At 33.6% G+C, this 27,985-nt stretch overlaps 1 protein-coding gene across 50 annotated transcripts in view; it reads right to left on the bottom strand.

Moving 5' to 3' along the window:
* Positions 1-27,985, bottom strand: part of LOC136031858 (PDZ and LIM domain protein Zasp-like) — a 152,556-nt gene that overhangs the window by 61,564 nt on the left and 63,007 nt on the right. For 34 of the 50 annotated variants that reach the window (XM_065711727.1, XM_065711729.1, XM_065711737.1 and 31 more), the window contains 4 exons: positions 26,353-26,488; positions 13,006-13,091; positions 8,748-8,853; positions 1,061-1,145 (listed from right to left, as the gene is read on the bottom strand). In XM_065711727.1, coding sequence (XP_065567799.1) covers positions 1,061-1,145; positions 8,748-8,853; positions 13,006-13,091; positions 26,353-26,488 — 413 coding nt within the window. Of the gene's footprint in view, positions 1-1,060; positions 1,146-8,747; positions 8,854-13,005; positions 13,092-26,352; positions 26,489-27,700; positions 27,837-27,985 lie in introns of all 50 variants that reach the window. The other 16 variants (XM_065711741.1, XM_065711745.1, XM_065711770.1 and 13 more) reach the window with 3 other exon arrangements.

The raw sequence follows: 27,985 nt of genomic DNA, 5'->3' as shown, positions 1-27,985 counted from the left end.
GAAAAGCACACAGAAGAGCAAATGTTTTCAAAAAAGTCCTTTTTTTCGGCTAAAAACACTTCACAGCGTTAATGACAGTGTCATAACCATTGAATTCCTTTTAAATAGAAATTATTCAAACATTCGAATTTTTAAGTTTAATTCTAAAAAAATTCTTTGAGAAAATTACAACTGTGTGACACACTTTTTTAGGGTGGATCAAGGCACCAAAGCTAATCTCTAATTCAGGGCATAACTTTGGAAAATGAGTGTTTAGAGAGAAAGGTAAAACTTAAATATTATAATTATTATTAAATTATTATATTATATGTTTATTATATATTATTATGTATATCATTATATATTTCTTATATATTATTATAATTATATTAAATTATTAAATTTTAAATATTATATCATATGCCTTGGTCCCATTTTGTGAGGTGGCCTTCTGATCAGGATTTCATTGGGTTTATCTAAAAACTGGCCATTTCTAATGACTATGTCCTGACAGTCACCTAGGAACAAAAGAATAATCCTTGTTTTCCGATCGTTTAGCACTTTTACCATTTTTTTTCGCTCTGATGGCTCTCTGACCGGCGTTGCCGATTTTTACTTTCAGTCAAAGTGCCCAATTTATCCTGAAACTGGACGCTTCTAGTACTTATGTCATGAAAGCCTACTAAGAAAAACAGAATACCTGTTTATTTTGAGATGGTTTGTCACATTTTAGAATCCCCTGAATGCAAAAAGTAGCGAAAACTCAGAATGAGTGCACATGTCCCCTATCAGTCTTCCTGCTCACATTTTCCTAATAAAATTAGGATTGAACGATGCTAACACTAAAACTGAAATATATACAAGAATCAAAGTCTACGATACAAAATTCAAAAGTAAAACTGAAAAACTGAAGTAACGAAGCACGTTAATGGACAGATGGCAAAAGCGAGAGATTTATAAAAATTCATTTTCATACAAACTGGCAGTAGACACAGATACTCAAATGCAGTTAAGCCTATGAAAAGCATCTATTTTTGCAACATAGCCTGATGCACTTAATCAAAAGAATAAGAGTACTTACAGCGGCAGCGGCTTGTAGCTGAGCAGTGGCTTGTGCTCGGGGACGCAATTTTTCTAGTTGTTGTCTAGGAAGATCGTTCGAAGGTCTGTAAAGAATCTGAACTACTAAGTGTACTCTCGGACTTGTAAAAAAAGAACAACAGAGAGGCAAATAAAAGGAGTGCTGTGTTTTTCTTTGTTAATTAAATATGTTAATTTCTTAATTTATTTTCTTTGTTGAATTATTATTTATTATTATTAAATTATTATTAAATTAATTTATTTTCTTAATTTAATTTATTTTCTTTTATTTATTTAATTTATTTTCTTAATTTCTTTGTGTCTTTCTTTGTTAATTTAACATAATTTTATTTAGTTTGTTGATTGGTTGTGACTCTACAGCAAACAATTTGTTGCCCCTTATTGATTTTTCTTATTGCTTTTATTCAAATTTTTTAATTCTTTATTATTTTCTTTCATTTGTTTTATACCACAGCTAACTTAGATATCATTATCAGTTAAGTTATTAATTTTACGTTATTCATAATGCTCAGACAAAAAGAAAATGTCTAGAATAGTCTTACTACTTTTTCTCTCGGAGGAACTTTGATTCAATGCAAGTTTATAGCATTTGTCGATTGGGTTTAACTCTAAAGTAAAGAGATGAGAAACAGTTCTTTGGCCCTCTGTTGGTTTTTTATATTATTATCATTATTATTCCTTTTATTATACATTATTCTAAAATTTTACTATATTGTATGGTAAACTTAAAGTTGCTGAATGTTGTTTGTTTTTTATTTCACTTGCGTTCAACCACTTACTTTTGGGCGAGCCCGAAAGATTTAATTTATTTGTAAGTAGATTAAATTATTTGTAATTTATTTATTAGTCAATTTATTTGTAAGTAGTTTTTAAAAAAAAATTTAATGTAATAAGCAGTTGGGTATGCCATCAATCAAACATTATAAATGGGCCCTTTTTCAATAGTATAGGGTAATGCATCTATTAACAACGTGGTAAAATTTCACCAGAGTTGCTTTATTGGCGTTTTTATTAACACGTCATCAATATTGTTTCATTACTTACCGGGAATTTTTGGGGTCTTAGTGATTTCTGTAGGTTCTTAACTGAGAGCATCGACTTTGGGCCAATTAGAAAGTAAATGGCAATATTGATTATTTAGAAAGTATTATTTTTCAAAATCTTTCAGAGCGTGCATTTTACAAAGGTACACCTTTCTTTGAATCTAAGTTTACTATAACTCCAACTACCTTCATTTAAACTCAACTCAAGCTTTAAAGAGCAGCTAACTGATACATTCCCTTGCATCATCTGAAAATAATGAAATGATTGGTTTACAGTAAAATAGTAAATCTATATATGTAAAAATACGTTGTCTGTGTGTGTGTGTGTGTCGAGTGACGTCATGTTTGTGTGTCGACTGACGTCATGTTTGTCGACTGACGTCATTTTAAGGATTGAGCTGTATGCGTCATGAAGTTGTTTGTCGACTGACGTCATGTTTGTCAACTGATGAAATTACATACCGGGACATCGGGGCACAAATGAAGACCGGTGCACAGGAAATATAAATGACGAGCGGGAACCTCAAAGAGAAATTACAGACTGGGACATCCGGACACAAATCACGACCGGGACACAGGGAATATAAATGACGACCGGGACATAGGGACACAACTACAACGGGGACGCCGGGGGCACAGGCGGGATATATAAATGACGACCGGGCCACAGGGATTGTTCGAATAGAAATTACAGATCGGGACACCGGGACACAAATGACGACCGGGACACCGGGAATATAAATGACGACCGGGACACTCAAAGAAAAATTACAAACCGGAACACCGGGACACAAATAACGACCGGGACACAGGGAATATAAAATGACGACCGGGACACAGGGACACATCATTAGAATAATGGGGTATAGATCTGAATACGGATTGGTTTTCCCATGGACAATTATATGTTGCATGTTCAAGAGTCAGTAAACCTGACAATCTATTTATATGCATAGACAACAGGACAGCGAAGAATGTTGTATATTCGCATGTTTTACGTAGTCAAATATATATATATATATATATATATATATATATATATATATATATATATATATATATATATATATATATATATATATATATATATATATATATATATATATATATATATATATATATATATATATATATATATATATATATATATATATATATATATATATATATATATATATATATATATATATATATATATATATATATGTCTATCTCTATTCACAGGTGGGACACAGGGACACAACTACAATTGCGCGTAACTAATATGGCTCGTAACGACTTACGCGCGCGGGGGGGCTGGGGGGGGGGTGCGAAGCGCCCCACCAACTAGATGTTGGGGTGGCGCGAAGCGCCACCCCAACAGCTAGTAGGTAATAAAATATTTGATATTCTTAAAAGATTTTCAAATATATTTTATGTGACAATGAATTATTTTTGAATGAACGCCTGTGAATTCTAAATGCTTTAAAATGAATACATGTGAGCTTGGGGGGGGGGGGATGTCTAAAGACATGGTCAAAGATTATACAAAGAATGGCTTATGATTGCCGAAAAAGCATCCGATCGAACGAATGGTCGTCGGAAGTCATACCAAGGTCCTTTGGTGCCGAGCAGAACAATAAATCGTCTGGGTCCAACAAAAATTAAAAGTAAGTAACGTTGTGAGCTTCGAACCAGGACAAGGCCCAGGCAAGCCATCCCAAGAAACAAACTAGTTCAGAACGATATATATATATATGGAAAAACTTCAATAATTTTTGAAAGGCTTCGAAAAAACTGTTATAAACTTTGGTCATACCAAGAACAAAGCCACGTATTTGAAGATCTACGTTAACTTTTTGGCGGAAAGTTTTAATTCTTGATAAAAAAAAACATAAAAATCGTCAAAACCAAATCATATCATTTTCAAAAGAACTATCGCATGCACTCTTTGCTTCTCGGTAACAATATTTATATTTTCCCTGTGAACTCCAATTTTTTGCAACGAAATTACAAAAAAAAAATACAAAGAAAATATGTTTCTATGCTTCAAATGTGTACCTTTCAATCGTGTAAGCCTAGTCTAGGTATATTTTTGTTTTGCTTGTTTGTTTTTTCGTCTTACTTTGGTCCGTTTTCCTTGGCACCCATTATTTTTAAAATCATAACTAAATTAAAACGAGCGATTTATTTATGTCCTGAGGGTATTTAAGGAATTAAGCAAAATGCAAGGAGTGAGCTGTGTGATGAAATGAACGAAATATGCCACACGAAGTGATAGAAACTCAAATTTTATCCAATAAGGGCTTGCCCTAGATTCCAAAATTTACATTTAGAAACATGGGAAGTTCTGAAACATATAAGAAAACACTAATGCTCTTCAACTGCCAATAGTTGCACGTGTTTTCTTTTGAATCAAATCTTGAAAATCACTTTCTAACAATTAGATATAATTAGTTGAAGAGACGATGGCAAATAAAAGATCTAATTTTTTTAGAGGTTCTAGATATAATATAATTTCAGTTGAAAACGCGGCCTTGATTCTTAGGTTATTTGTTCGGGATTTTTTTTTTCGCGACCCCAGATCCTGGTCAACTGGCTAAATCGTTGATTTCTTTTTACTTTTTTTTATTATTTAGCTGTATTTATTTAATAAGCGCGTTTCAGTCCATCAATTCGCACTTCAATTTGACACCATCCTTTTACGAAACTTCCACTGGAGTGTTATAAATTTCTAGTTTTGAATTCATCTAAAGATTCGACTAATAATTTTCTTAAAGTAAATCCAACCACCACGGTTTTGCTTTTACAATTTTTCTGTAAGCGTCAGGTGTATTTAAACCGCAAAATAACCAAGATTTTTTAGATGATTTGTTTTTACGACGCTCTTTCCTTTTCACTATCACTGGATATTCCGTGCAATACACATGGGCTGTTTAGTTGACAAATCATTTACTCAGACCAACTCTTCAAAATAAAAGTCGGTCAAATTAGCTCAATTGCGCAACCCGCTCTGTAAGTGGCCTACGACTAGCGCAAAAACTTCCCGTTTACACGGGTCTCAGAGTCTCAGTCCCAGGCGTAATAATAGCTCAATTTGAATCAACTCACCAGCAACTAAAAGTAGGTTTTAACCAATTATATTGAAGATTAGTGGCAAGAAATTTGACAAGAATCTATAAAGAAGTGAAATAACGATATTTTTATACAGTTTTGAAAAAGGGTTATGGTAGCTTTGCCTTTCGCTGAGACTATCTGTTTTGGTTTTACTAAGCAAGCATCCGAAATTGCATTTGAAAATGCAGCTAATAAAGGTCTGGATGTTATTTTTGAGCAAGTAACCTCCCAATCGTCCTCAACGCATTTTGCTTCATCGAAGTACTCTTGCAAGTTTTCTGCATTCAATCATACAGAAATCTTCTGTTCTCCACACACATAATAAGTTCTTCAAGAAAATCAACTCTTATGTCATTCCATATCTGTACCACTTGCTTACCCTCCATTCCCGTCAAATTTCTTGCAACTAATCTTCAATATAATTGGTTGAAACCTAGGCTTCGTTGCTGGTGAGTTAATCCAAACTGAATTATTATTGCACCTAGGACTGAGACTCTGAGAACCGTGTGAACAAGGAGCTTTTTCCAAGTCGTAGTTGTTGTTGCAACTACGACCACGACTAATCCTCGTGTGAATGGCCACTAACGAGACGCTGTTAGTGGCCACTGTGCACTAACGCCACTGTGCGCCATCTATAACCTTGGAATAATTCTCCAAGAAAAACTATCTAATTCTGTTAATACGAGGAAAAAGTTGAGAGGATCTTTTTTAAATGTCAAGTTTACTCAATCGCGTAAATTGCGACACTACAAGGATTTTTAACTTGTAAGATAATTTAGGCTTCTCAAATGATTAAGAATTAACCAGTAGCTCAGAGTTACGTATCACACACAGCCCCTTTTTCTCTTCTTCTAACGAGTAACAAAAACTAAATTAAAAAAAAAAAATCCCAGGAAAGGGTTTAACCTGGTCATCTCGAATCTTAAGGAAAATTATAATGTCAATTCAGTAAAATGAATAAAAACATTTTAGCATTAATGTTCCCCACTAGATCAGAGCTAACATCGAACTGAAAAACAGCTTGTCACTAGGTATATAGTTTAATAATTTATCTGCATGATTGTAGTTTTTTTACATTCCTATATGACAAATCTCTAATATATCATATACATTATTATTATCCAATTCAGTCCTATAATCGAGCACCGCAAACACATATAGGATAATGGAAAAAGTATCAAAGACAGTGGAAACAAAACGAGGCCGTTTGATTGGCACATTGGAAAATAACACAACCATAGATGTCGTAAAAAATATGAAAAAATTGAGAATTCAATGTTAATACAAAAAGAACTTGATATGCAATAATGCAGTTTTGGCGAATAGCGAGGGCCAAATTAAGAAAAATGGTTGAAAAAACAGCAAGAAGAAAGTTAAAAACAGATGAAACCAAACAGCTTAACAAGTTGTTACTTTCCCTCAAAGGTGTTAAGGTTTTTGGAAGTCAAAAGATTGCTAGTGTTTGAATTTCTACGCAAGAAAAAAGTTGTCAACTTTGGTGTATTAGCTTTGCTTTTTTATTTTACGTGGCAACACAGTTAAACGTGGCAACACTGAAATCATACAAGGGCATAAGCTGATCATTTACATGTTATTGTGGTATCAATAAAGGCAGAAGTTCTTACTTTTTTAGATTTCTCTTCTACTATTGTAATTGTCTATCTCTTTATGGTATTCCAAATAAATTTGTTCCTACTAAACATACCCTTTACTTTCAGATGACAACAATTAGCACCTAATACTAAGGTTTTTACATGTTATGCATTAAAATAAAAATTCAATTTAACATCTAAAAATTGAATCAAAACCAATATTTTTGGTTTAGAGAAACAACTTGTCAACATAAATTTTTTTCTGAAATCAACTAAAATCTTAAAAATAAGGCATGAAATTTTGAAACCATAAAAAAGAAAGCATAAAACTATTAAGCAAAATTGGTGTCATTGTCCAGGGATTTCCTTACCCCAGGTTAAAGAACCGGGACAAATGACGGTAGCTTTAGCCTGATGGGTTACTTTGTTATCTAGATTCTCCCCTTACAAGTATACATGTAAATAATATAGGCTTAAGACAGTTATTAATATAGTAGTATCATTTGCCGATTGGTGCGCTCACATCATTTTCTATTAACAAAAATCCCACAATGAAAATAAGAGCTTCCCATCTTTTATACGGTTATTCCATGCTATAACAGATATTCTAACCAGAATATCGTATAAAAACCCATTTATATAAAAAATAAATGGTATTTGCGCAGTAAAACAAATGAATAAGACTAAAATTGTGCACCATATCTTAGGACTTTGTAAATTCATAGCTATAACACTACAATGGCAAGCATAGCAGACAATTATGAAAAATTATAAAAGAGAAAATGTGCTCACTCAATAAAATATACAATACACTTATTTGCAGTTACAGAAATACCGTCTAAAATATAAAATACAAAAAAACAAGTGCAAATGGTAAACCATTCATGCAAGTTGCAAACATGTAGCAAATGAAAGGGTATGTCAAGAATGGATATGGAGCATAAGGAGTGAGTGCAAAGTAATAAGTCCAAGTTCCAGTCTGTCACAGTGCATAAATTGTCTATAGTATAAAAAAGAAAAGAAAAAGGAACATAACCGAAGAAAATAATGTGAGACCTGTGAAAAGCTAAAGAAGCTTTTCATAGCTACCTTACTTCAATCGATATTTTCCTCAAGGTTCGAAAAATCTTCTTTGGCGGTTCTGAATATTCTCCTTGTCGCTGATTTTAAGTTTTCATCTCGCAATCGTTCCGCAAGTGTTACAAGGAGTGAGCTGTATAACGGATTTTTGTGTTTCCAGGTATGGAAAAGGTAATGTTTCTTTTTATTTAATTATAAGGTTGGCCTAATATTTTTTTTTAGGAACTTTAACCTAGCAAATTAATCTGTAGAAACAAATGACCGCCATGAAGATATAATAGAAACATGCACGTTCCGCAGGAATATAGGACAATATTTACTATGAGCCCATATTCTTATGACCCTCAAAACACGTGTGTTAAATTAGAACAACGCAGGCTTTATTAGCTGACTGGCTGATCAGCTTTTGACAGTATATGTAAGAGATTAAAAGCTAGAGATATCATTCATTATGTAACTTGTCGAGATTTAAAAGAATTAATGAATAGACAGTATTTCCAAAAGACAAAATTGAAAAAGAAATTAAAGAAACCTTAGAAAGACCTTGCAGCTCTTATAAGTCATACAGATTCATTTTATTGAATGTTCTACATTTCTAATGTAAACTAGCCGTCCAAAATCACAACATACTATGTACGTTTGCACGGTTTTGAAGCATATACATAGTTTATTGTCTTGATGTGTCGATTAATCAGTTCTAAGAAATAGCTAGACATATTTTTTTAAATTTGTCTAGAATTAAGAACGACATTCTCCAGTTTGAGTGTAGTCTAAAGGCTTTAAAAAAAAGAATCCAACAAGTAGGTTCGTGCACCTAATGCGTCTGATTTTGAACGGCCGGATAATGAATACGTACACTTGATCTGAATTGTCGTGGTCTGTAGCCTCAGCTGGCGTGTTATGTTTGGCTGCTTGACGAGCATGCATATCACAATATAACTTCCCTCCAATGTCATAATAACCTAGAACATTGATTTAGATGTACATGAGTAGAGTCTTCAATTTAAAAAAGATTAAGTTCATTGATTTAATTTTTAATTTATAAAACTATCTTCTTACGGATCAGTAAAACGATGAGACTTTTACTATAATCAGATACAATTTCGCCATTATCTACAATACAACTTGTCCTCAATTTAATCCAACTAATATTATTCATAATTATTATTTTATAAGCATTTTTCCAGGGCTAACTTTCTCCTGTCGGAATTCTTAAGAATTATTTTGGAATTTTTAATATTATTTTTTCTTTATATATTTTATATTAGATTATATTTTATATAGATTATATTATTTTACATCAAGAACTTGATATATTATTTTATATCAAGAACTTTTGCAGACTTTCTTATAGTAATAAGAATTTAAAAAGAGTAAATAAACACTTTTGGATCGGATACTACTTTTACAAGCTTCAAACAAACAATAATAAGTCGAAAGCTACAGACAAAATAAGAGTTGAAAATAAGCATTTGACATCCCAAATATATTTACTCAATGTGAAAGATCTAGAATTCAAATAAAAGTTCAAGGTAATCATTAGCAATATCATTGTTTTAGAGAAATTTTACAGTGAATTCTAAAAGCGGGAACCGCCGCGTACCAAAACTCTCTTGTTTCTAAAGCATCTACAGAATTTTCTTTTTGTTTCTTTTGTTCTGTAGCCCAAAATAATTGCTGTGTTATTTGTCAATTAATTTTAAATCAAAACAATTTTTATTTTGTTAAAAGTGCTAGAGCTGAAAATTGTGCCATTATAGTGGATATTAGGGTCTATAGCACTGAGGGATATGTAAATATTATTTCCTTTCGGTTGGAAATAAATTTGGAAATATTATTTCCTCACGAAACAACTAGTTTGGTGAGATAATAAAGAAAATGGTACCTGAAAAGCGGCGATTTACCCTAGCAGTTTTTCGAAAATCAGTATTTGGGAGCGAGTGTTCAAAATCTGTAATATTTAAGGAGATGCTTGGAATTTCACAGGCTGACTTTCTTGGAAGACACAAAACTACTAAATAGGTTCCAACAAAAGAAACGTTTTAGTGTAAAAAAAAAATGTAGTATTTCCACTGACGAAAAATAACAACACTTACTATTTAGGCTTGACTAGGTATTAACTTTGAACCATTAGAACAATTTTTTCTAGATTTCGAAAAAGCCTGATACCATTCGAAACCGGTGGCGAACTGAAAGATTTAAACCAAAAAGAATGAGAAATCATATCATGAAGTGCATTGGTAATGATTGATTACTAATAGAGCCATGAACACTACGCTAATAATTCAATTATTAATGGGGTAGATTAAAAACAGTAGCTTTAATAAATTAACTATCAGATATCTGCTAATTTAATTTCGAAGACTCACTGTAATTATTTCAAAAAAATATAGCAAAAGCCATAGATGGCCTATCGGTATCAGTTTTGTGGTTGACTACTTCTAAAGGAGACCTGCTAATAAAGTAAAAATAGTACAAAAATGACTTCTTATTTTATGCCTTCTTTCCATATAGGAGACTTCTTTCCAAACTTAATACCGACCTACCGACCCTGATAGTCCCAGATATAGCACCAAGAATATATAAACATTTAATTTAAAACAATGAAACAATAAAATTTTTATTTTATAATATGCAGATGTCCCAATTAATAAAATTATTAATTTTAATTCCATAATTATTAATTTCCTTCCATTGTTATCAACATTTTAAAATCATTTAGAATAATATTTCATGCATAATTGTAATGAACCCCAGATGAAACTTGAAATCATCAGGTTTAGAAACCAGAAACCCGTTTGAGCAATGAACCCATGATGTATCACGAGATTCAATTAATAGACATATCCATTAATATGGCTATTTATGGGACTATCAGGAGTGGGGTTGATTGTCAGAAAGGCGACCCTGATATTTGGAAAGAGGATAAAATAAGGAATCTAATGGTACAGCTTTTATTATATTAGCATGTTTCCTTTAGAAGTGGTCAACCACTATAGGTGATACCAACCTGTTTATTCCAAGTAAGCAATGATTCCTAATAAACAATAAAGAACAAACCCCAGCTGCAACTAACATCATCACATGACTTTTGTTACAATGTCATTCATCATCTCGTGTACCAAGACGCAGTTTTTTGGCCAAAAAATTTATTTTGCTTTGAATGTTTAGTTTTATTAATTACAGAAGTACGTAGATGTAGCAATATCCTTTAAAATGAGCTCTTAAAAAGGTCTCTATGATGTTCCAGTATCCCGCTAGCAGTGGAGAGGAAAAAATGGGACACTAACATGGACACCTTTTTTAATTTGATATTTTGGAAGTAAATCAAAAGATAGCTGGGAACACTAAATGAAAGCCTCTGAAAAAACCTCTCTTAAAAAAATATAATTAGTATTAATTTAGTAAAGAGCTTTTGGTCCTCCGTGTATTTTTTCCCTCGACACCTCTTACTCAAGGAATGGTTACAGAAGCTTGGAAGGGGGCTCATTCTATCGGAAATGAAAATTCTAGTCCTCTTTTTAAGAGTCAAAAGTAAGTGATTAGAGGTCAGCCAGCTTCTCTCCCGTGCTTCCCCATACCCATGTTATCTGATCAAAATATTAGATTACCATTTTGATCAGAACAGACAAAAAGTCATACAAATATGCCTCCGAGGACCGCTCGACTCACTAGAACAAGGACCCTAAATTAAGAAAATTATCCATTGTTCCCAGATAGGTTTAGCAGAAAAAAGGCTTGGCGGAAATGATTGGTTTAGGCTGTCTGAGCACTTGGAACTTTCAGATGTAATTTCCTGGTCGAAAGGACCTCAGTTCTGGTAGGGAGGAGACGTAAGGAAGTCTGAAAGTAGACCAGTAAACTTTGTATCGCTGATCGCTTTGAAAATTGTATCTGTAATTGCCTGGACAGAGAAGACCCTGAATGTAAAAAAAAAAAAAAAAGGTTGGTGCTACAGCCCCCAGAAAATAGGTCAGCATATTTTCCTCCTTTTTCCTTAAGACCCTGAATGTAAAAAAAAAAAATAGGTTGGTGCTACAGCCCCCAGAAAATAGGTCAGCATATTTTCCTCGAATCTTTAAATTATACAAAAGCCTTGGGTCAAATTTTAGACTAAGAGAGGTCAGCTCCCTAAAACTGAGCGACGAAAGAGTTTCCAAAGGGATTGAAATTGAAATTTATTTCCTTAAGAGCTTGGGACAAGCAGGTCCATATGCACAAGAAATAAAGGGGGTAGCCACAGTCTTATTTGTGGTGATTCTCATTTGTCTTAGGGTTGGATTTAGGTTTGTTCAGGTTCAGTGTTTCATTTTAATTTCTGTTCGTTTTATGTTTCGTTTATTCACTCATAGTAATTTCTGTTTGCTGTAAATTAAGCTTATTACATCGTTTTATTTCTGCTCGTTTCAGTATTTAAAATCACTGTTTACTTTTCTTAAAAAAAAAATGTTTAAAATTAATAAAACCGAAAGAACCGGCTACGAAACTACCACTTGCTGAGATAGAAATGCAAATATAAATCATGTGGATTTTACTGAATTATAAAAATGTTCTTTAATTGGACAAACGTGTAAAATCATGATTCTATCGTCTCAAATAAATAACTGCTTGGGAATTACTAAGGAATCAGAATGTATAGTAGTATATTCACGATTCTGAATGATTATGCTAATATATCCGTACTTTTCTCTCTCTCTCTCTCTCTCTCTCTCTCTCTCTCTCTCTCTCTCTCTCTCTCTCTCTCTCTCTCTCTCTCTCTCTCTCTCTCTCTCTCTCTCTCTCTCTCTCTCTCTCTCTCTCTCTCTCTCTCTCTCTCTCTCTCTCTCTCTCTCTCTCTCTCTCTCTCTCTCTCGTGCTTTCAGAATTTGCTTCCAGTCTTTACGCTTCTCCTTTTATAATTCAGCTTAAATTTGACACTGTTTCTGTCTTCAAGATTACTCAATATAAATTAAGATTAGGTGATTGATTAAAATTAGGTGATTGAACTAATTTTCCAGCCCGTACCTTTTTACTCACTTTAATTCTGCATAGAAAGGAAGGTTTAAAATTACTTCTTTTCTTACAATAATTTATGCAAGAAAATATGAAAACTAAAATACTTAATCTGAACTCACCAATGTTCTTGAGGGAAGTGCCACATGTAGCACATTTGAAGCACTCAACGTGCAAGTTCTTTCCTTTTATCTTGACAAAAATACCACTGAAAGTAACATGGCGTTATAGGATCAGAAATATATAAACAAATTTAAAGAAAATGTCATCAAACAAGAAGAAAAATTATTTCACTTTTCAAGATGGTAGAGGTTTCTTAAGATAGTACAAGTGCACAAGGGAAAATTATAATAGTAAGTATGTATGCTGCGGTAACAGAGAGCTAACTGTTTGCCAGATGAGCGCAAAACTATAAATGCCTAAAACTTATTGTCAGAACTCAAGGCCGAATCCGGAGGTGGGGGGATAGGAAGTTTTAACCTTCTGCCCCTCCCCCCATAAAATGTTTTTCCGACTGGAAAAAAGTAACAAAAATACATGCGAACAAATTTTTGTCACGTTTTTTTTAAGTTTTTGTGAGCTCCCCCCCCCAAAAAAAAATCCTGAATACGGCCCTGTCAAAGCTATTTTCCCCTCCTCTCCCCAACTCCCCTCAACGCAAACAAACAATTCTGGTTGGTGATATATTTACACTTACTGAGTACAAAATCAGTAATTAGTGAACTGTCATATTTCTATAGCCCTCAAGAGGTGAATTTGAATCCTTGTGACTCCGTCCATTTTGCTAGATCATGTTTGCAGAACCTCTGGTGAGAGAAGAAAGGGGAGAGGGGTAGAGAAGGTCTATGGGTGGAGTCCGTCAATTTTGGTAACAGTTAGTAGCGTGTTGAGAATGAGAGGAACCCTGGGGTATATTTTACAATGAACTTAGGCAACACAAGCACACTGAGAAGCAAGTAGCTCTTGAGCAAAGTTATTGAAGAGCAAAGATAATACTACCATAAATCTCAAATAGAACTACCATTAAGTCGAAATAATTAAAAAATTTTGCCCATCTCACCATGAGAATTAGTGACAGTGAGTTACTAAAAGGTCAAAGGAAACGTCATCAAAGTTTCAATACATCTAGTGATCCCCCACTACATAGAGCATTTGGAAAGAAGTTCTATTTGTCCCTCTAAAATCTGTCCCTCTTATTTGTCCCTCTAAAATCTGTCCCTCTTATTTGTCCCTCTAAAATCTGTCCCTCTTATTTGTCCCTCTAATGCTACTACGAATCCTCTTCACTGATAAAAGCTTTAGCAGCAAGTGAGCTCAAAAAGAGCGTGATCAGTTCGTTCAGTCTTAGCATGGAACAGTTCATCCAAATAAACCGTAGTTCCCAACACCATCGAGATTCTTAATATCAAGGTTGACAAAGACTAATTACTAATTACTTGGCCAATTTGCCCAATAGTGTCCATGATTCCTGTAGTGATTCTGGTGGCACCCATCTACAACGTGATTCATCATCTTGTATATGAGAATGATTTACAAGAAAACTTTCTGAAAAAGAAGGTTTTCTAAACAAAAGTAAAGGCCATATTAAACTTAAGATCAGAAGAAATAGAAACCAATAATTACTCAAAATCAGAACAACCAGAAATTACTGTTAAAGAATAAATGAAACCCAAAACGAACAGAAATTAAATAAACAATCACAGCAAAAAACATACAACACGTACTAATATAAATGAATGAATAAATATCAAAACGAGTAAAGCTTGAATATACAAATCAAGCTTAAAATGAACAAAAATATTTTGCTATTGAGGCATAAATGAAACCCAAAACGAACAGAAATTAAATAAACAATCATAGTAAACCAACAATAGTTACTAATATAAATGAGCAAACAAACATTAAAACGAGCGAAACCTAAATTGAATATACAAATCCAGCTTAAAACGAACAAAAATCTCTACAAAGAAGAGTTTGAGTTTTACCTCCTTCTTTTACAGAAGTCTAAAACCTTCTGCGTCATTGGCACTTTACTGAAAACTATATGAGTCTTGAACAGTCTTGAAAAGTACAAATGAAATCGAACTGAATGTTTGATATATAATGCTATTAATGCTGAAAGATCATCAGTTCAAGATTTTATTTTACTGTAATTTTATTCTCATTTGCAATGCTTCAATAACTGAAAAAGAAAATATTTATAGTATAATTCGTTTTCAGAGAAGCAATTTTGCTCCGAACTTTTTATTAAAGAACTAATAAAATTAAAACTAAATATTTGATATGTAATGACATTAATTGCTGAAAGCTCATCAGTTCAAAATTTAATTTTACTGTAACTTTTATGTTTATTTTCAGTGTTGTAATTAGTACAAAGAAAATAATTGTAATATAATTCGTTTTCAGTTGAGCCAATGACGCAGTAGGTTTTAGACTTTTATCGCGAAAGGAGGCAAAACCCAAACTCTTTTTTGTAGAGATTTTTATTCGTTTCAAGCTGGATTTGCAGATTAAATTTAAGTTTCAGTCGTTTTAAGATTTATTTACTGTAACCATTGTATGTTTGTTTGTTTGCTGTGATTGTTTATTTAATTTCTGTTCGTTTTGGGTACCATTTATGCCTCAATAGCAAAGTGTTTTTGTTCGTTTTAAGCTTGATTTGCATATTCAACTTAAGCTTTACTCGTTTTGAGATTTATTTATTCATTTATATTAGTACCTCTTGTATATTATTTTGCTATGATAGTTTATTTAATTTCTGTTCGTTTTGGATTTCATTTATTTTTCAATAGCAATTTCTGGTTGTTTTGAATTTGAGTAATTGTAGGATTCTATTTCTTCTGATCTTAAGTTTAATATGGCCTTTACTTTTCTTTTAGAAAACTTCTTTCCAATTCTTACTTGTGTTTGAATTTTATTCTCCGAACTATTATAATAAAAAAGAGGTAAGCTAATGTGCAGAGCTTTGTAGCCACAAAGTAAGAGAATGATAATTCTAAGTAAGAGAATTAGTTATTTAAGTATGAGAATGATACTTTTACCGTTAGGGAAACGGGGAGTAGCCACGCTCTTGTTTGTATTGAAGACACCATTCATTAGAAGTAGACAACCCCTACTCTCTGAAGTCTAACAACCAATCCTTATTCCAATTCTCACTTGTTTTTGAATTCCGTTCTCCCAATTATTATAATAAAAAAAAGCTAAACTAATTTTGCTGAGCTTTGTAGCTACTTAAGTAAGAGAACGATAATTCTAAGTAAGAGAATTGGTTATTTAAGTAAGAGAATGATATTTTTACCGTTTGAGAAACGGACAGTAGCCATACTCTCGGTTGTAGTGAAGACACCATTCATTAGAAGTACATCCCAATTCTTTCGGAAAGAATTGGGGAAAAACTTTCGGAAAGTTTTTTTTAAATTAATTTTTGTTCGTATTTGATTGCAAAAAGTTTCAAGTTTAAAAAAAACTCCTTATTTCAAAATATTTTTTTTTGTTTCGACTCCACTTCCTTAAGTACTAAACTATCAAAGTAAAGAAAGGATCGAAGTTAACAAGGTATCAAAGTAAACCAAGTATCAAAGTAACAACAACCAGCTTGCACAACTTACAGCCCCTGCACCGTTAGTTGAAGTTACCACGCAAATCACTAAATCCAAGTATCAAAGTAAACAAAGTATCAAAGTAAAAATAATTAAATTCCGTAGCTTAAAGCCATTTCCCCGGGGATGGGGGGGGGGGGGTCAACCCCAGAAGCATAGTTATTTGGCCTTTGAACAATTTTGAACAAAATGGCTATCTCCAAATTTTGACCGGATGCCCTTTGGGAAAGTGGGGCGTGGGCTAGTTGGCCAGTGATCACTTTTGACTCTTAAAAAAGAGCTAGAAGTTTCAATTTCCGATCGAATTAGCCCCCTCCAAAGTTAATACGATCACCCCTTCCACAGAACCTTATATTCTAATAATGGGCAACTTACATAAGTTACAATCCTTGCCCCGGGGGCTAGGGACGATTTCTCAACCCTGATGCATTTGGAGAAAAAAGGCACGGGGGGGGGGGGGGTCGTAACTTTTTGATCACTTTCGATTCTTAGGAAATTATAACTTATGTAAGTTACAATTCTTGTCCCGGGTATTGTGGAGGATTTCTCAATCCTTAATTTACAGTAATCTGAATTATGGATTATTTTGAGCAAAATGGCTATCTCAAACTTTTTACTGGATGTATTTGAGGAAAAAGGTGTGGGGGTAGATATCCTCCGATCACTTTTGATGACTCTTAAAAAGTAACTAGAACTTCCAATTTCCAATCAAACGAGCTATCTCTGAAGTTTATACGATCACCCCTTTCATAAAACCTTATATGCCCTCAGAGCATAGCTCACAACAGTTGCTCCCGGGCTCTGAGGGGATGTGCCGACCTAACAGTTCTTTATTTTAATTGGAAAAAAATTTAATTGGATGTATTTGGGGGGCAAAGGGCCTTAGGGGGGAGGGCTACTTGCCCTCTAATCACTTTTCACTCCTGAGAAGGGCACTAGAAATTCTGATTTAAAATCGAATAAGCTCCTCCAAAGTTTATTTAACCATCCCTTCCGTAGAACCTTATATGCCCCCAGAGCAAAATTTGAAACACCTACCTCCGGCCCCTGGGGGGTTGTGTCGACACCTGAGTTTTTCTTATCTGACCTTCGAACTATTTTTAACAAAACGGCTATCTCAAAATTGTTATAGGATGGATTTGTGGAAAAAAGGATACGGAGGGGCTAGTTACCCTCGGATCTTTTTTCACTCTTAAAAAGTGAACTGCAACTTTCAATTTCCAATCAAATGGGCCCTATCTGAATTTTATACGAGCATCCCTTTCATAGGATCCATATACGCCCCCAGGACATAACTTACAACGCCTACCCTCGGGTCCAGGTGGATTGTGTCGACGCCTGAGTTTTGTTATCTGACCTTTGAATTATTTTTAATAAAATGGCTATCTCAAAATTTTTACTGGATGCATCGAGCGTGGGGAGGGCAAGTTGCCATCCGATCTCTTTTTACTCTCAAAAACTTATCTTGAACTTTCAATTCCAATCAAATGAGCCCTCTCTGAAGTTTTTACGAGCATCCCTTCCATAAAAACCATATATGCCACAAGGGCATACCTCAAAACGCATGCCTTCGGGCCCTGGGGGTTGTTTCGACCCGGAGTTTTCATTATATGATTTTTTAACAAGTTTTAAGCTTCGACCATGAAAAGAAAGATTTAAGCTAGATAACAGTGTGCAATGTCATAAGCTGTACGGTGGTTATGGGCACAACGAACTTCCAGCTTCATCAGTGATAAGAATAAAATACAAAATGATAATTTACAATTATTGAAGTTTGCTCAATCTTACGATTTACGTAAATAATTACCACTAAAAGAATATTCTTTTAATAGACTTTATTTTATGCCCCCAATCCACCTCACCACCTGGAACAGAACTGGTCTGTTGATTTTGTCAGAAGTTGGAGATAACTTGCTATTATTAATAAATTACTTCAACCCACACATTCTGGTTGTTTTGAAACCAATTTGTTAGTATTAAGGTAAAACTGAGCATCCAAATTTCACGTCTTAAAAACGTCAAAAGATGAAGCGACATTTACTACTTATAAACATCCGTCCAGTTAATTTTTTCACTTAGATGCTTGGTAATCATTTTTCTTGGGTGTTGAGAAAAAAAAAATGGGATGACAAAAATGGGAGTTAAAAAAAAAGAAATGAAAAATCTATAATAATAATAAATGTTTAGTGATAATTTAAAATGATTTGGAGTTATCCGGCATATGTAAGTATATTTAAATGTTTTTTCGAAGGAAAATAGAAGACACGTGAATAGCAGGCATATCTATAAGAAATGTTTATAAACTTTAGCGTTGTCACAACCGTGTAAGCTAGATACTTGGAGCTCTGAAAAAAGCTTTTGTTTCTCTGATTATACCAGCAGTCTCGATAAAACTGGGTTCAACAAAACTCTCTGCTAGATATGATTGTATGTACCAGTAAGCGTAAATAAGGAGTGTTTGTTTTTATGATATAAAAAATCAATTCAAAAAACATATTTCCTAACAAATATAATTGACTAAGTTTGTCTGTAAACATAGAGTGATGTAATAAGCTGTAGTGACATCTGGAAGGAATAAATGCAAGGGACAAAAGCCCAAGCACTGCCCCCATTGAGCAATCGTCTACCTTGAGGACCAAAGACCCAAGAAATACCCATACAAAGTGATTGCCAAATGAGAGGGAGGAAGGCACAAGCAGAGGAAGGTGACAAAAAGTTGGCAAAGGGGGCATTTCCCTAGCTTTGTTTTTTCTCTGGCCAAGTTAGAATCTCGTTTATAGCGTATGACCTATTGGTTTTCTATATAGATTGTCTATTAAATTTTATTTTTAGTCATAAAAAGAGTTTTCTTTTTTTGCACATCTAATTGGATCAGTTCGCATGCAAACACACAGTGACGTCGTACGTCGGAGTTACATCTGTAAGGACAAACCGCGAGGGTCTAAGACCCGAGTACTGCCCCAGTTAAGCGATTGCCTATCACAAGAGCCAAAGGCTCGAAAGATTTCCAAGCGAAGCAATTCCTAAATAAAAGGACAGAAAAACCGAGTGAGCCGAGGCAGGCGACACAAAGCCTTATTGATTCTTTGGTTTGAAGTTATGCACTACTCCCTTGCCTAGCTTGTGATTTAGGAAAATAGTTGTGAAAATAAATGAAAAATAGTATTAAGAGATGATTAACAAATTATTATTGAAATAATAATTATTATTTCAGAGATGAAAATAATAATTTACGTTTTACTTGTTGTGCATAGAGATAACAATATTTGCTTCTTTCTTCACGAGGGATATTTAAAAATAAACCGTGGAACTTACTTTGATCTCGGATTTGAAGACCTTTCAAAATTGGGGACCTTGGATGTTAACATTTTCAAAACAAAATTTTCGTCTTTGGAAAAGAATCACGGACTCTTTTAAAAATTTTTAAAATTTTAAGAAAAATCTTTATTTTTCGGGCTTCACTATCCAAAGCATCATTGAACCATTTTATTCTTTAATCTTTCTTTATGTACTTCACTATCGTAATAAGATTCATAGTGTTATTCTTATTCAGTTATTATGAGCCTACTCAATACGGTGTTAAAAAACAAAAAGAAAAAGCAACAACAACAACAACAACAAAACAATACAACAAAACAATTAACCCTCCCTAAGCAAGGAGGGTTAAGTAACCCTTTTTACTGACCCTCTATGTAAAAGCAGTTGTTACATTAGAATTGTTTTTCCTTTATTCTATATAATAGAGTTGAAGCAGTAGTAACTGTGCGCAACGTAAACACCTTGAGGAGGCAATCGACTCACATTCTTTGTATGCAAATTTTACTAAAGAAATTTGGTCTTTGTTTGATTTCGAGGTAAAGGCCTAGATAAAGAGCTCAACATAAGGAAACATGTTAAGAAAACAATTCTTACTTCATAATATGCAAAATAAAAATTAGTAACACATTTTCCACGGGGAGAAACTTTATCTTCACTCCTTTCATTATTTTACACTTTTTCTACAAAAGTTTTGAAAAAAAAGAATGCATTGAACAACCATTTTTTAAGTTTTTAAAGTCATGGTGAAACAACTGCACAACTGCCATCTACAGATTGTTTTATAAGCGACATTGATCCTGGCCCTTTCTGTTATATGTCAAGTTTCTCACCAATTTTGGTGTTATCGCCACTGCGGTTATTAACGAAGATATTAATTTGTTACAACAAGACGATGCGGAATGAAAAACCGTTTAGCGTGCCCATAAAAAAAAAAGTTTTTAGTAAAAAATCAACTATAAGATAAAATAAGTTAATTTTTGGTAAAAACAAACTTTGCAGTAAAAAAACAAACTGTAGAAAACGCACAGGAGTCAGAACTACAAGTTTGGAAGAGAACAAAAATGAAATTTAGAATCCCAGAGTATGGAACAGTATTAGAATATGAAACGGGTACTAGAAAAATTTAATCGGATAGCACATATCTTGAGATATTTGGCTCTATCCAAATGGGTTTTCTTGGGTTTCAAGGTCGCCATAGACTCACAAAAGGTTTAAAGGACTCACAAAAGAAAGCCGATGGCTAATATCAAGTCAATGTGTTGAAATTCCAGTAAATAATATATCTTCAAAATACCTAATGAAATTTTGACAGTACTATCTACTACAAATCAAAACTCTTTATCTATAAAACGCTTTATCTATGCATTATTAAGTGCTACTATAGATAATGTTTATTCACATATTTTAGGCTTAAATCAGGCATGGGAATCAAATCTACTTAGTCACATCAATTGTGTTGAAGGACATTCTAGAGCAAAAAAAGATTACTGCCTCCTACAATCAAACAGTCACCTGTTCAATGCGACTTAATCGCCATCTTTCAATTCTATATTAGAAAATACATTTTTATACCGAAAAACATTCACTAATAGCCAATTCTTAATATTTTGTTTTGCACTTTAATATTAATACTTAACATTAATATCTGCTATTAATATATAATACCAAATTCAATATTCAATATTGAAATTTCCACTCGATGAACAAAGTTCCCATTTGATGAGTTGTTTCTGCAGTAAAGAGATGCATTGATTCCATTTTACATACTAAAATCCACCATAGATTCAGCAAGTTCATGTAAAAAAAAGCAAACAATATTTTAGCATTGAAATGAGATAGGCAGGGGCGTAATTTGCTACGGTCCGAGGGGGGGGGGTTGTACAGCTGCCCCTCTAAGACCCCAGTTTGCCCTATTAAAGTGGAGGGAAGCTACTATCCCTCCCAGACCCCAGTTTGCCCCCTCCAGCTGAAATTTAGTTTCTTCAAAACTCTTGTTACAACTTAGATAAACCTGCATAATTCAAGCATCCAGAGAAACACGTCAGTTTTCTTTAGCAAAGCTTTAGCTTTATGGCACCATATGGCTCTTTTTTCAGTTTTCACTGTTATTTTCACTTGATATGGGAAAATTAGATCCAACTCCACTCCCCCCTCCCCAAGGATTTTGACGGAATTACTCCACAAGAGATGGGGGAGGGGGCTAGAAAATGCAGCATTTGTTTTCTTACAACGCTGTTCAACAAAATTTTAGATTTGGTTGAACGCTGATGAGTTGCTACTTCTCATTCCATTTTTGTGCTGTTTTCAAAAGCTATTTTTATTCTGTTTCAAACAGTTCGTGGTAACGAACTGTAGTAAGGAGCGACCCGGCTCAATAGTAACCAAAACTCTAAAAAATGAATTTTGATATCAGTAGCTACATCAAAAGAATCGCATTTTAATCCTGATTTCAAATGTATAAGTTTCATCAAGTTAAAACTTACCAATCAAAAGTCACGAGCCTGAGAAAACTTGCCTTATTTAAGAAAATAGGGGGAAAGACCCCTAAAAGTTATAGAATATTATCGAAAATCACACAATCAGATTCAGCGTATCAGAGAACCCTACTGTAGAAGTTTCAAGCTCCTATCTACAAAAATGTGGAATTTTGTATTTTTTGCCAGAAGTTTTTTGTTTGTTTTTTGTTGTTTTTTTTTCCCCAGGAGTGATCGTATCGACCCAGTGGTCCTAGAATCTTGCGAGAGGACTCATTCTAACGGAAATGAAAAGTTCTAGTGCCCTTTTTAAGTGACCAAAAAAATTGGAGGGCACCTAGGCCCCCTCCCACGCTAATTATTTTCCCAAAGTCAACGAATCAAAATTCTGAGATAGGCATTTTATTCAGCGTAGTCGAAAAACCTTATAACTATGTCTTTGGAGACGACTTACTCCCCCAGAGTCCCCGTGGGAGGGGCTACAAGTTACAAACTTTGACCAGTGCTTACATATAGTAATGGTTATTGGGAAGTGTACAGGCGTTTTCAGGAGGATTTTTTGGTTGGGGGGAGGGGTTGAGAAGAGGGGCATATTCTGGGGGAGCTTTCCATCGAGGAATTTGTCATGGGGGAAGAAAATTTCCATGAAGGGAGCGCAGGAATTCCTAGCAATACTTAAAAAAAAACAATTAAAAAATAAATATGAAAAAGTTTTTTTCAGCTGGAAGTAAGGAGCAGCATTAAAACTTAAAACGAACAGAAATTATTACCCATATGAGGGGCTCACCTCCTCCTAATACCTTGCTCATTACGCTAATGTATTTTTAGTAATGTCAACTATTTATTCTACGGCTTTTGTGATTCAGGGGTCATTCTTAATGAATTGGGACAAAATTATATCTTTTACTAATAAAAGATTCGTAAAAAATCGAAGTTCTAGTTGCCTTTTTAATTAACAAAAAAATTGGAGGGCAACTAGGGTTCCTCCCCCGCTCTTTTTTTATCAAAATTATTCGATAAAAATTATGAGAAAGCCATTTAGCCAAAAAAAAAATACGCAATTTTCGTTTTAATTGTTCCTCTGCGGAGAGCCAAAATCAAAACATGCATTGATTCAAAAATGTTCAGAAATTAAATTAAAAAAAAATTTTTTCAACTGAAAGTAAGGAGCGACATTAAAACTTAAAACGAACAGAAATTACTTCGTATATGAGAGGGGCTGCTTCCTCATCAACGCCCCGCTCTTTACGCTAAAGTTTTTTACTGTTTTAAAAAGAAGAGTTGAGAGAAAGAGTCAAACTTTAGCGTAAAGAGCGGGGCGTTGATGAGGAAGAAGCCCCTTTCATATATGAAGTAATTTCTGTTGGTTTTAAGTTTTAATGTCGCTCCTTACTTTCAGTTGAAAAAACTAGTTTTTTTTTTTTAATTTAATCATATATTTAAATCCACCATACATTCAGCAAGTTAGTGAAACAAGGAAACAATGTTTAAGTAATGCAATGACATAGCGGAATGAAAACGCAAAGTTTATATTTAGCTAAACAGAGTTTTACTTTTTTGGTGCTGATTCTTATTCAATTTTTGCGCTGATTTTGCTCATAACATATTTAAAAGTTTAGTTATTTAGGATATTTTACCTAATGTGACCTTTCACAATAGATTTAAAATGAATTCATGTCTAATTTAGCGCAGAGTATATTGTGGTACTTTCTTATTCTTATACTTTCTTATTCTTATACTTTATTATTCTTGGTATTTCTTATTCTTTTTTATTTTAAATACCGAAAGTCCCGCACAAAAATCTCTTGTACACAAAAACTGAGGGAACTAAATAAAAAATCGACTATATTGAATTAAATATTACAAGTGAAGTAAGAACTTTTTAAGCAATTCTTTCCGAAAAAAAAATTTCAATTTTTTTATAGCATTTTTATTCAAAATATCAAATGAAAATATGAAAATTTAGCACTTTTACATATAATAAAATTCCTTTTTTTTTAGTATAACCTCTAGCGAAAGTTTTAATTCTATATGTCAGATAAACTATGTTTTTCCATTAAGAAGATACGATCTTAAGAAATAAGAATGTTGAATAATGACAAAAAACTGGTATTGTAAGAAAAATCATTCTAGTGCTTCCAAACATAGTTCAATCAATACGTTTTTAGCACAAAACAGATACTGAGAATTATTTTAAAATTTTGAACAAATAAGCACTCTTACACGAAAGCTAAATCCGGTTTTTGTTGGAGCAAATTATACATAATAATAGACAATCTATAAGATACACTTCAAAAATATATTCTCAGTAATATATTGGAAGCATTCGTCTTAACTAAATTGAGCTGTTCATAATAAAATTTGTCTTTTAATCATGTAGAAGTACAGCTTAAAAAGATGTATAATGTTTGTTAGTTGCTAACTTCTAAGATCTACATCTTGAGCCACCCCTCACATTCATTAGCCAGTAAACCTCCAAGTAGATCGGTTTGCTTCCGAGAAAAGGAGGGGGCAGGGACAACATACTATTTTTATAATTTGTATTTAATGTAAATGTAAACTGCTATCATTTGTCATTTCATTAAGTGTCGTTTCTTCTTACTTGTTGTGAAGTGAGTTTGTTTTCTTAGCTCTTTTTCGATTCTTCTCTGCTGTTGGGTGCAGTATTGACTGTACAACGGGTTTTGGAGTAGATGAATAAAATAGATATATATATACTATATCGACACACATATACATACAATATGGATGGTATACATACTATCTCAATAGCATGCTTCTCACTACTCCACTTTACGTGTGCACCTTGTAATTATCTGTAATGAATGCTTGGTTGAATAAGTTTTGCCGTCCAAAATCCACCGGATTTTTTGTGAAAAATCATAAATTTTCATGCCATTTGTTAGGAACTAACTACACACCATGGCTACAAACACAACAGTCTAGTGTGAAGAATTTCATGGAATCGAGTCGTATTTATAGCAGTTTTTTTATTGCAAATTTTATCTTGATTTTTTTTTAATATTTTTTTTTCAATTTGCCATTTTCTACTATGCACGTGTAACTTACATATCTTTTTGAAGAGATTACATATTCTTGGTACAATTAAGATAATGAAACATGCAGGGCTAGATCTTGATACAACATTTCTTGGTGTCGAAAAACAGTCCTACATATCAAAAATAAAAAGTTCAAGCCATCTTACTATTATTATTCGTTTTAAGGAATTTCGTCCTTTTTTTATGTGAATACCTTCTAGTACCGCTCGCTACTTCATTCGAAGTGGAACGCGGTAAAAGACCGCGGCATATCAACTGCAATAAAGTATCTGGCACAGTAAGTCTGGATGTCAACAAAACGATGTTAATTTGGTCAATGGCGTCAATTCATGAAAGTTTATGGGGCAAAATGTATTTCTGAATATCTAGGACAGGGAGCCAATTTGACGTTTTTTAATTTTTATCAAAGAAAATACTATAAAAGGTGTTTTTCAATGAAAATACTAAAAAAGGAATCTTCAAATATAAGGGGGAGTCTGGAGACATGTGCTCCATTGCCATCCCTAATTGACGCCACTGGTTTTGATGCAACAATATCGAGTAATTTACCCAGAACCAAGGAAAACAATGGCCAAAACAAATCTCTATGTTTAATTACTGTACCTACCCTTTCGTGCCTCGGTATATAAAAAATAGAGAAACGTATTTCTACCAAAAAGAAGTATTTCTACGTAGAACTTGAAAAAAATACCAGTTTCTTCTACTTTGGTTCTGCTAATTCATACACATAAGTAAAAACTCTTTTCAAGACCTGGGGAGTCTTTCAGACTTTTTAAGGCTTTTCTTGATTTATCAAAGCGGAAAAAAGCTTGTATAATGTTCAATGCAACCTCTTTCTCTCCTTCTCCCTATCCAAAATATAAAAATTTTCATGTACACACAAATAATCCTTCGTTCAGGAAAACCTGCAAAAATAAAAGGAACAAAAACAGATAAGTACAAGCTAGAAGTCATAGTAGACAGTGAGGTTGTGGGAGCAAGCGTCTCTAAAGCGTAGAATGTAGAGATGTGGAACTTACACAATAATTTTATCGCAATCACCGCACTTAGTCAAGTCTGGAACGTTGATAGGATCGTCATCTTTAGGCTTTGTCTTCGGGGGTTCAACAGGGCGAACGCCAACAGGACGACTACTCATAGCAGGAACAGGGGGATCTGGACACACAAAAACATATAAACATAATGAAAAGAAACTATGGAGCAAGCAAGGGTGATACTGAATAAGCAAAAAAAAAACATTTTTTGGGGGCAGCAAATTTACTTAAACAATTGAAGAACATTATTTTATTTGTGAATTTAGGTGTATTAGTTTAGGTCCGTCCAAAATTACAAGAATCCCAGCCCTGAAACTTTGTAGATTACTCATACTGTGCTAGTCTTAAAAAAAAACAAAAAACATAATAGCCGGCTCCTCACTGTAAATGAACATAGTTTTGTTGGACGGTCAGCGTTGCCTCCACATGATTTGAAAAGCGTTTGTTTTTAATCTAAACAATTTTTTTCCAGTGTCGTTAAGTTTAGTCGGGTAAGCCATCTTCACCGCCTCGGACCTTAGCCAAAATGACTAAACAAGGAAATATTAAGCTTTGTACTAAAATCAAAGAGACTTTTTGTACTTCCATAACTATTTTATCACCTTCTATTTTCTCTTGCAATACCAATTGATAAAAGCACCATCTATATAAATTTGGAGCATTTTATATTTAGAAAAAAAAATCTTACACAGATAGCTGATATTATAAAGCAAAAAATTCAAGCATCGCTTTCAAATAAAGAGATAAACAGTATCACCCTTAGAAAATAAAGCGGCCGTCACGTGCACACCACGTATGGGACAATTTTGGTGAAGTTTAATTAAATGACTCTTCAAATTAGTCACAGAAGATGCATCGAACAGTAAAACCCAAGAAAACTTAATAATTTCATTAAAAAGATATGGTTAAAAGTATTAACCCGTATTTTCGTTTAAATCTTTAAAAATTTCTCGTACATCTTGTGTAAATTCTTTATAAGTTGCATGTCTGCTTTTGTGCATAAGCGTTTAAATCGAAGTGTTTATGGATGAATTTGCATGTTTGTTTTTTTTCTATGCATTAGGTATGCCCATAACCAGCAGAAAAGTCCTAAAATTAGTTTACGCATTCTCTTGAAAAAATTATTTTTTTTTTTTACTTACGAGGTGTGCATGCAACAATCGCGATAACAAGTATTGTGGAAACAAGAAACAACAGTGATATGAAAAAAAAACATTTCATGACACACATCCTTTGTGGAACATGTCTTGTGCAGGCATATGCAAACTCGTCATTCTTAAAGAGGGATATAACATAGAATCTACATCCTACGTGTCATCTAAGACAGACTTACACAAGAATCTTCTCGCAGTTATCGCATTGCGGACCAGCTTGAATGGGAGCCGACCTGGAAGGTGGCTTAACTGCAAGAGCACCGGCTGTAACTCGAGGTTGGAAGGCACCGGGTTTTGGTTCCATAAAATGATGAACTAAACCATAACGAATAATCATAAATATTAAATACTATATAAACTTCAATTTTAAAGTTCCAGCAAGATAGTCGTTTCTCAACCTTGGTTCAGCCACTGGGGGGAGGGGTTTTGTGATCCCAAGGACAAGAGTCGTAGTTAGTTAGAAA

The sequence above is a fragment of the Artemia franciscana genome, chromosome 10, assembly GCF_032884065.1.
Source record: "Artemia franciscana chromosome 10, ASM3288406v1, whole genome shotgun sequence".
NCBI classification, from domain to species: Eukaryota; Metazoa; Arthropoda; class Branchiopoda; order Anostraca; family Artemiidae; genus Artemia; species Artemia franciscana.
The sequence above is the reverse complement of the archived record's forward strand: the minus strand, read 5'-3'. Positions and strand labels throughout refer to the sequence as shown.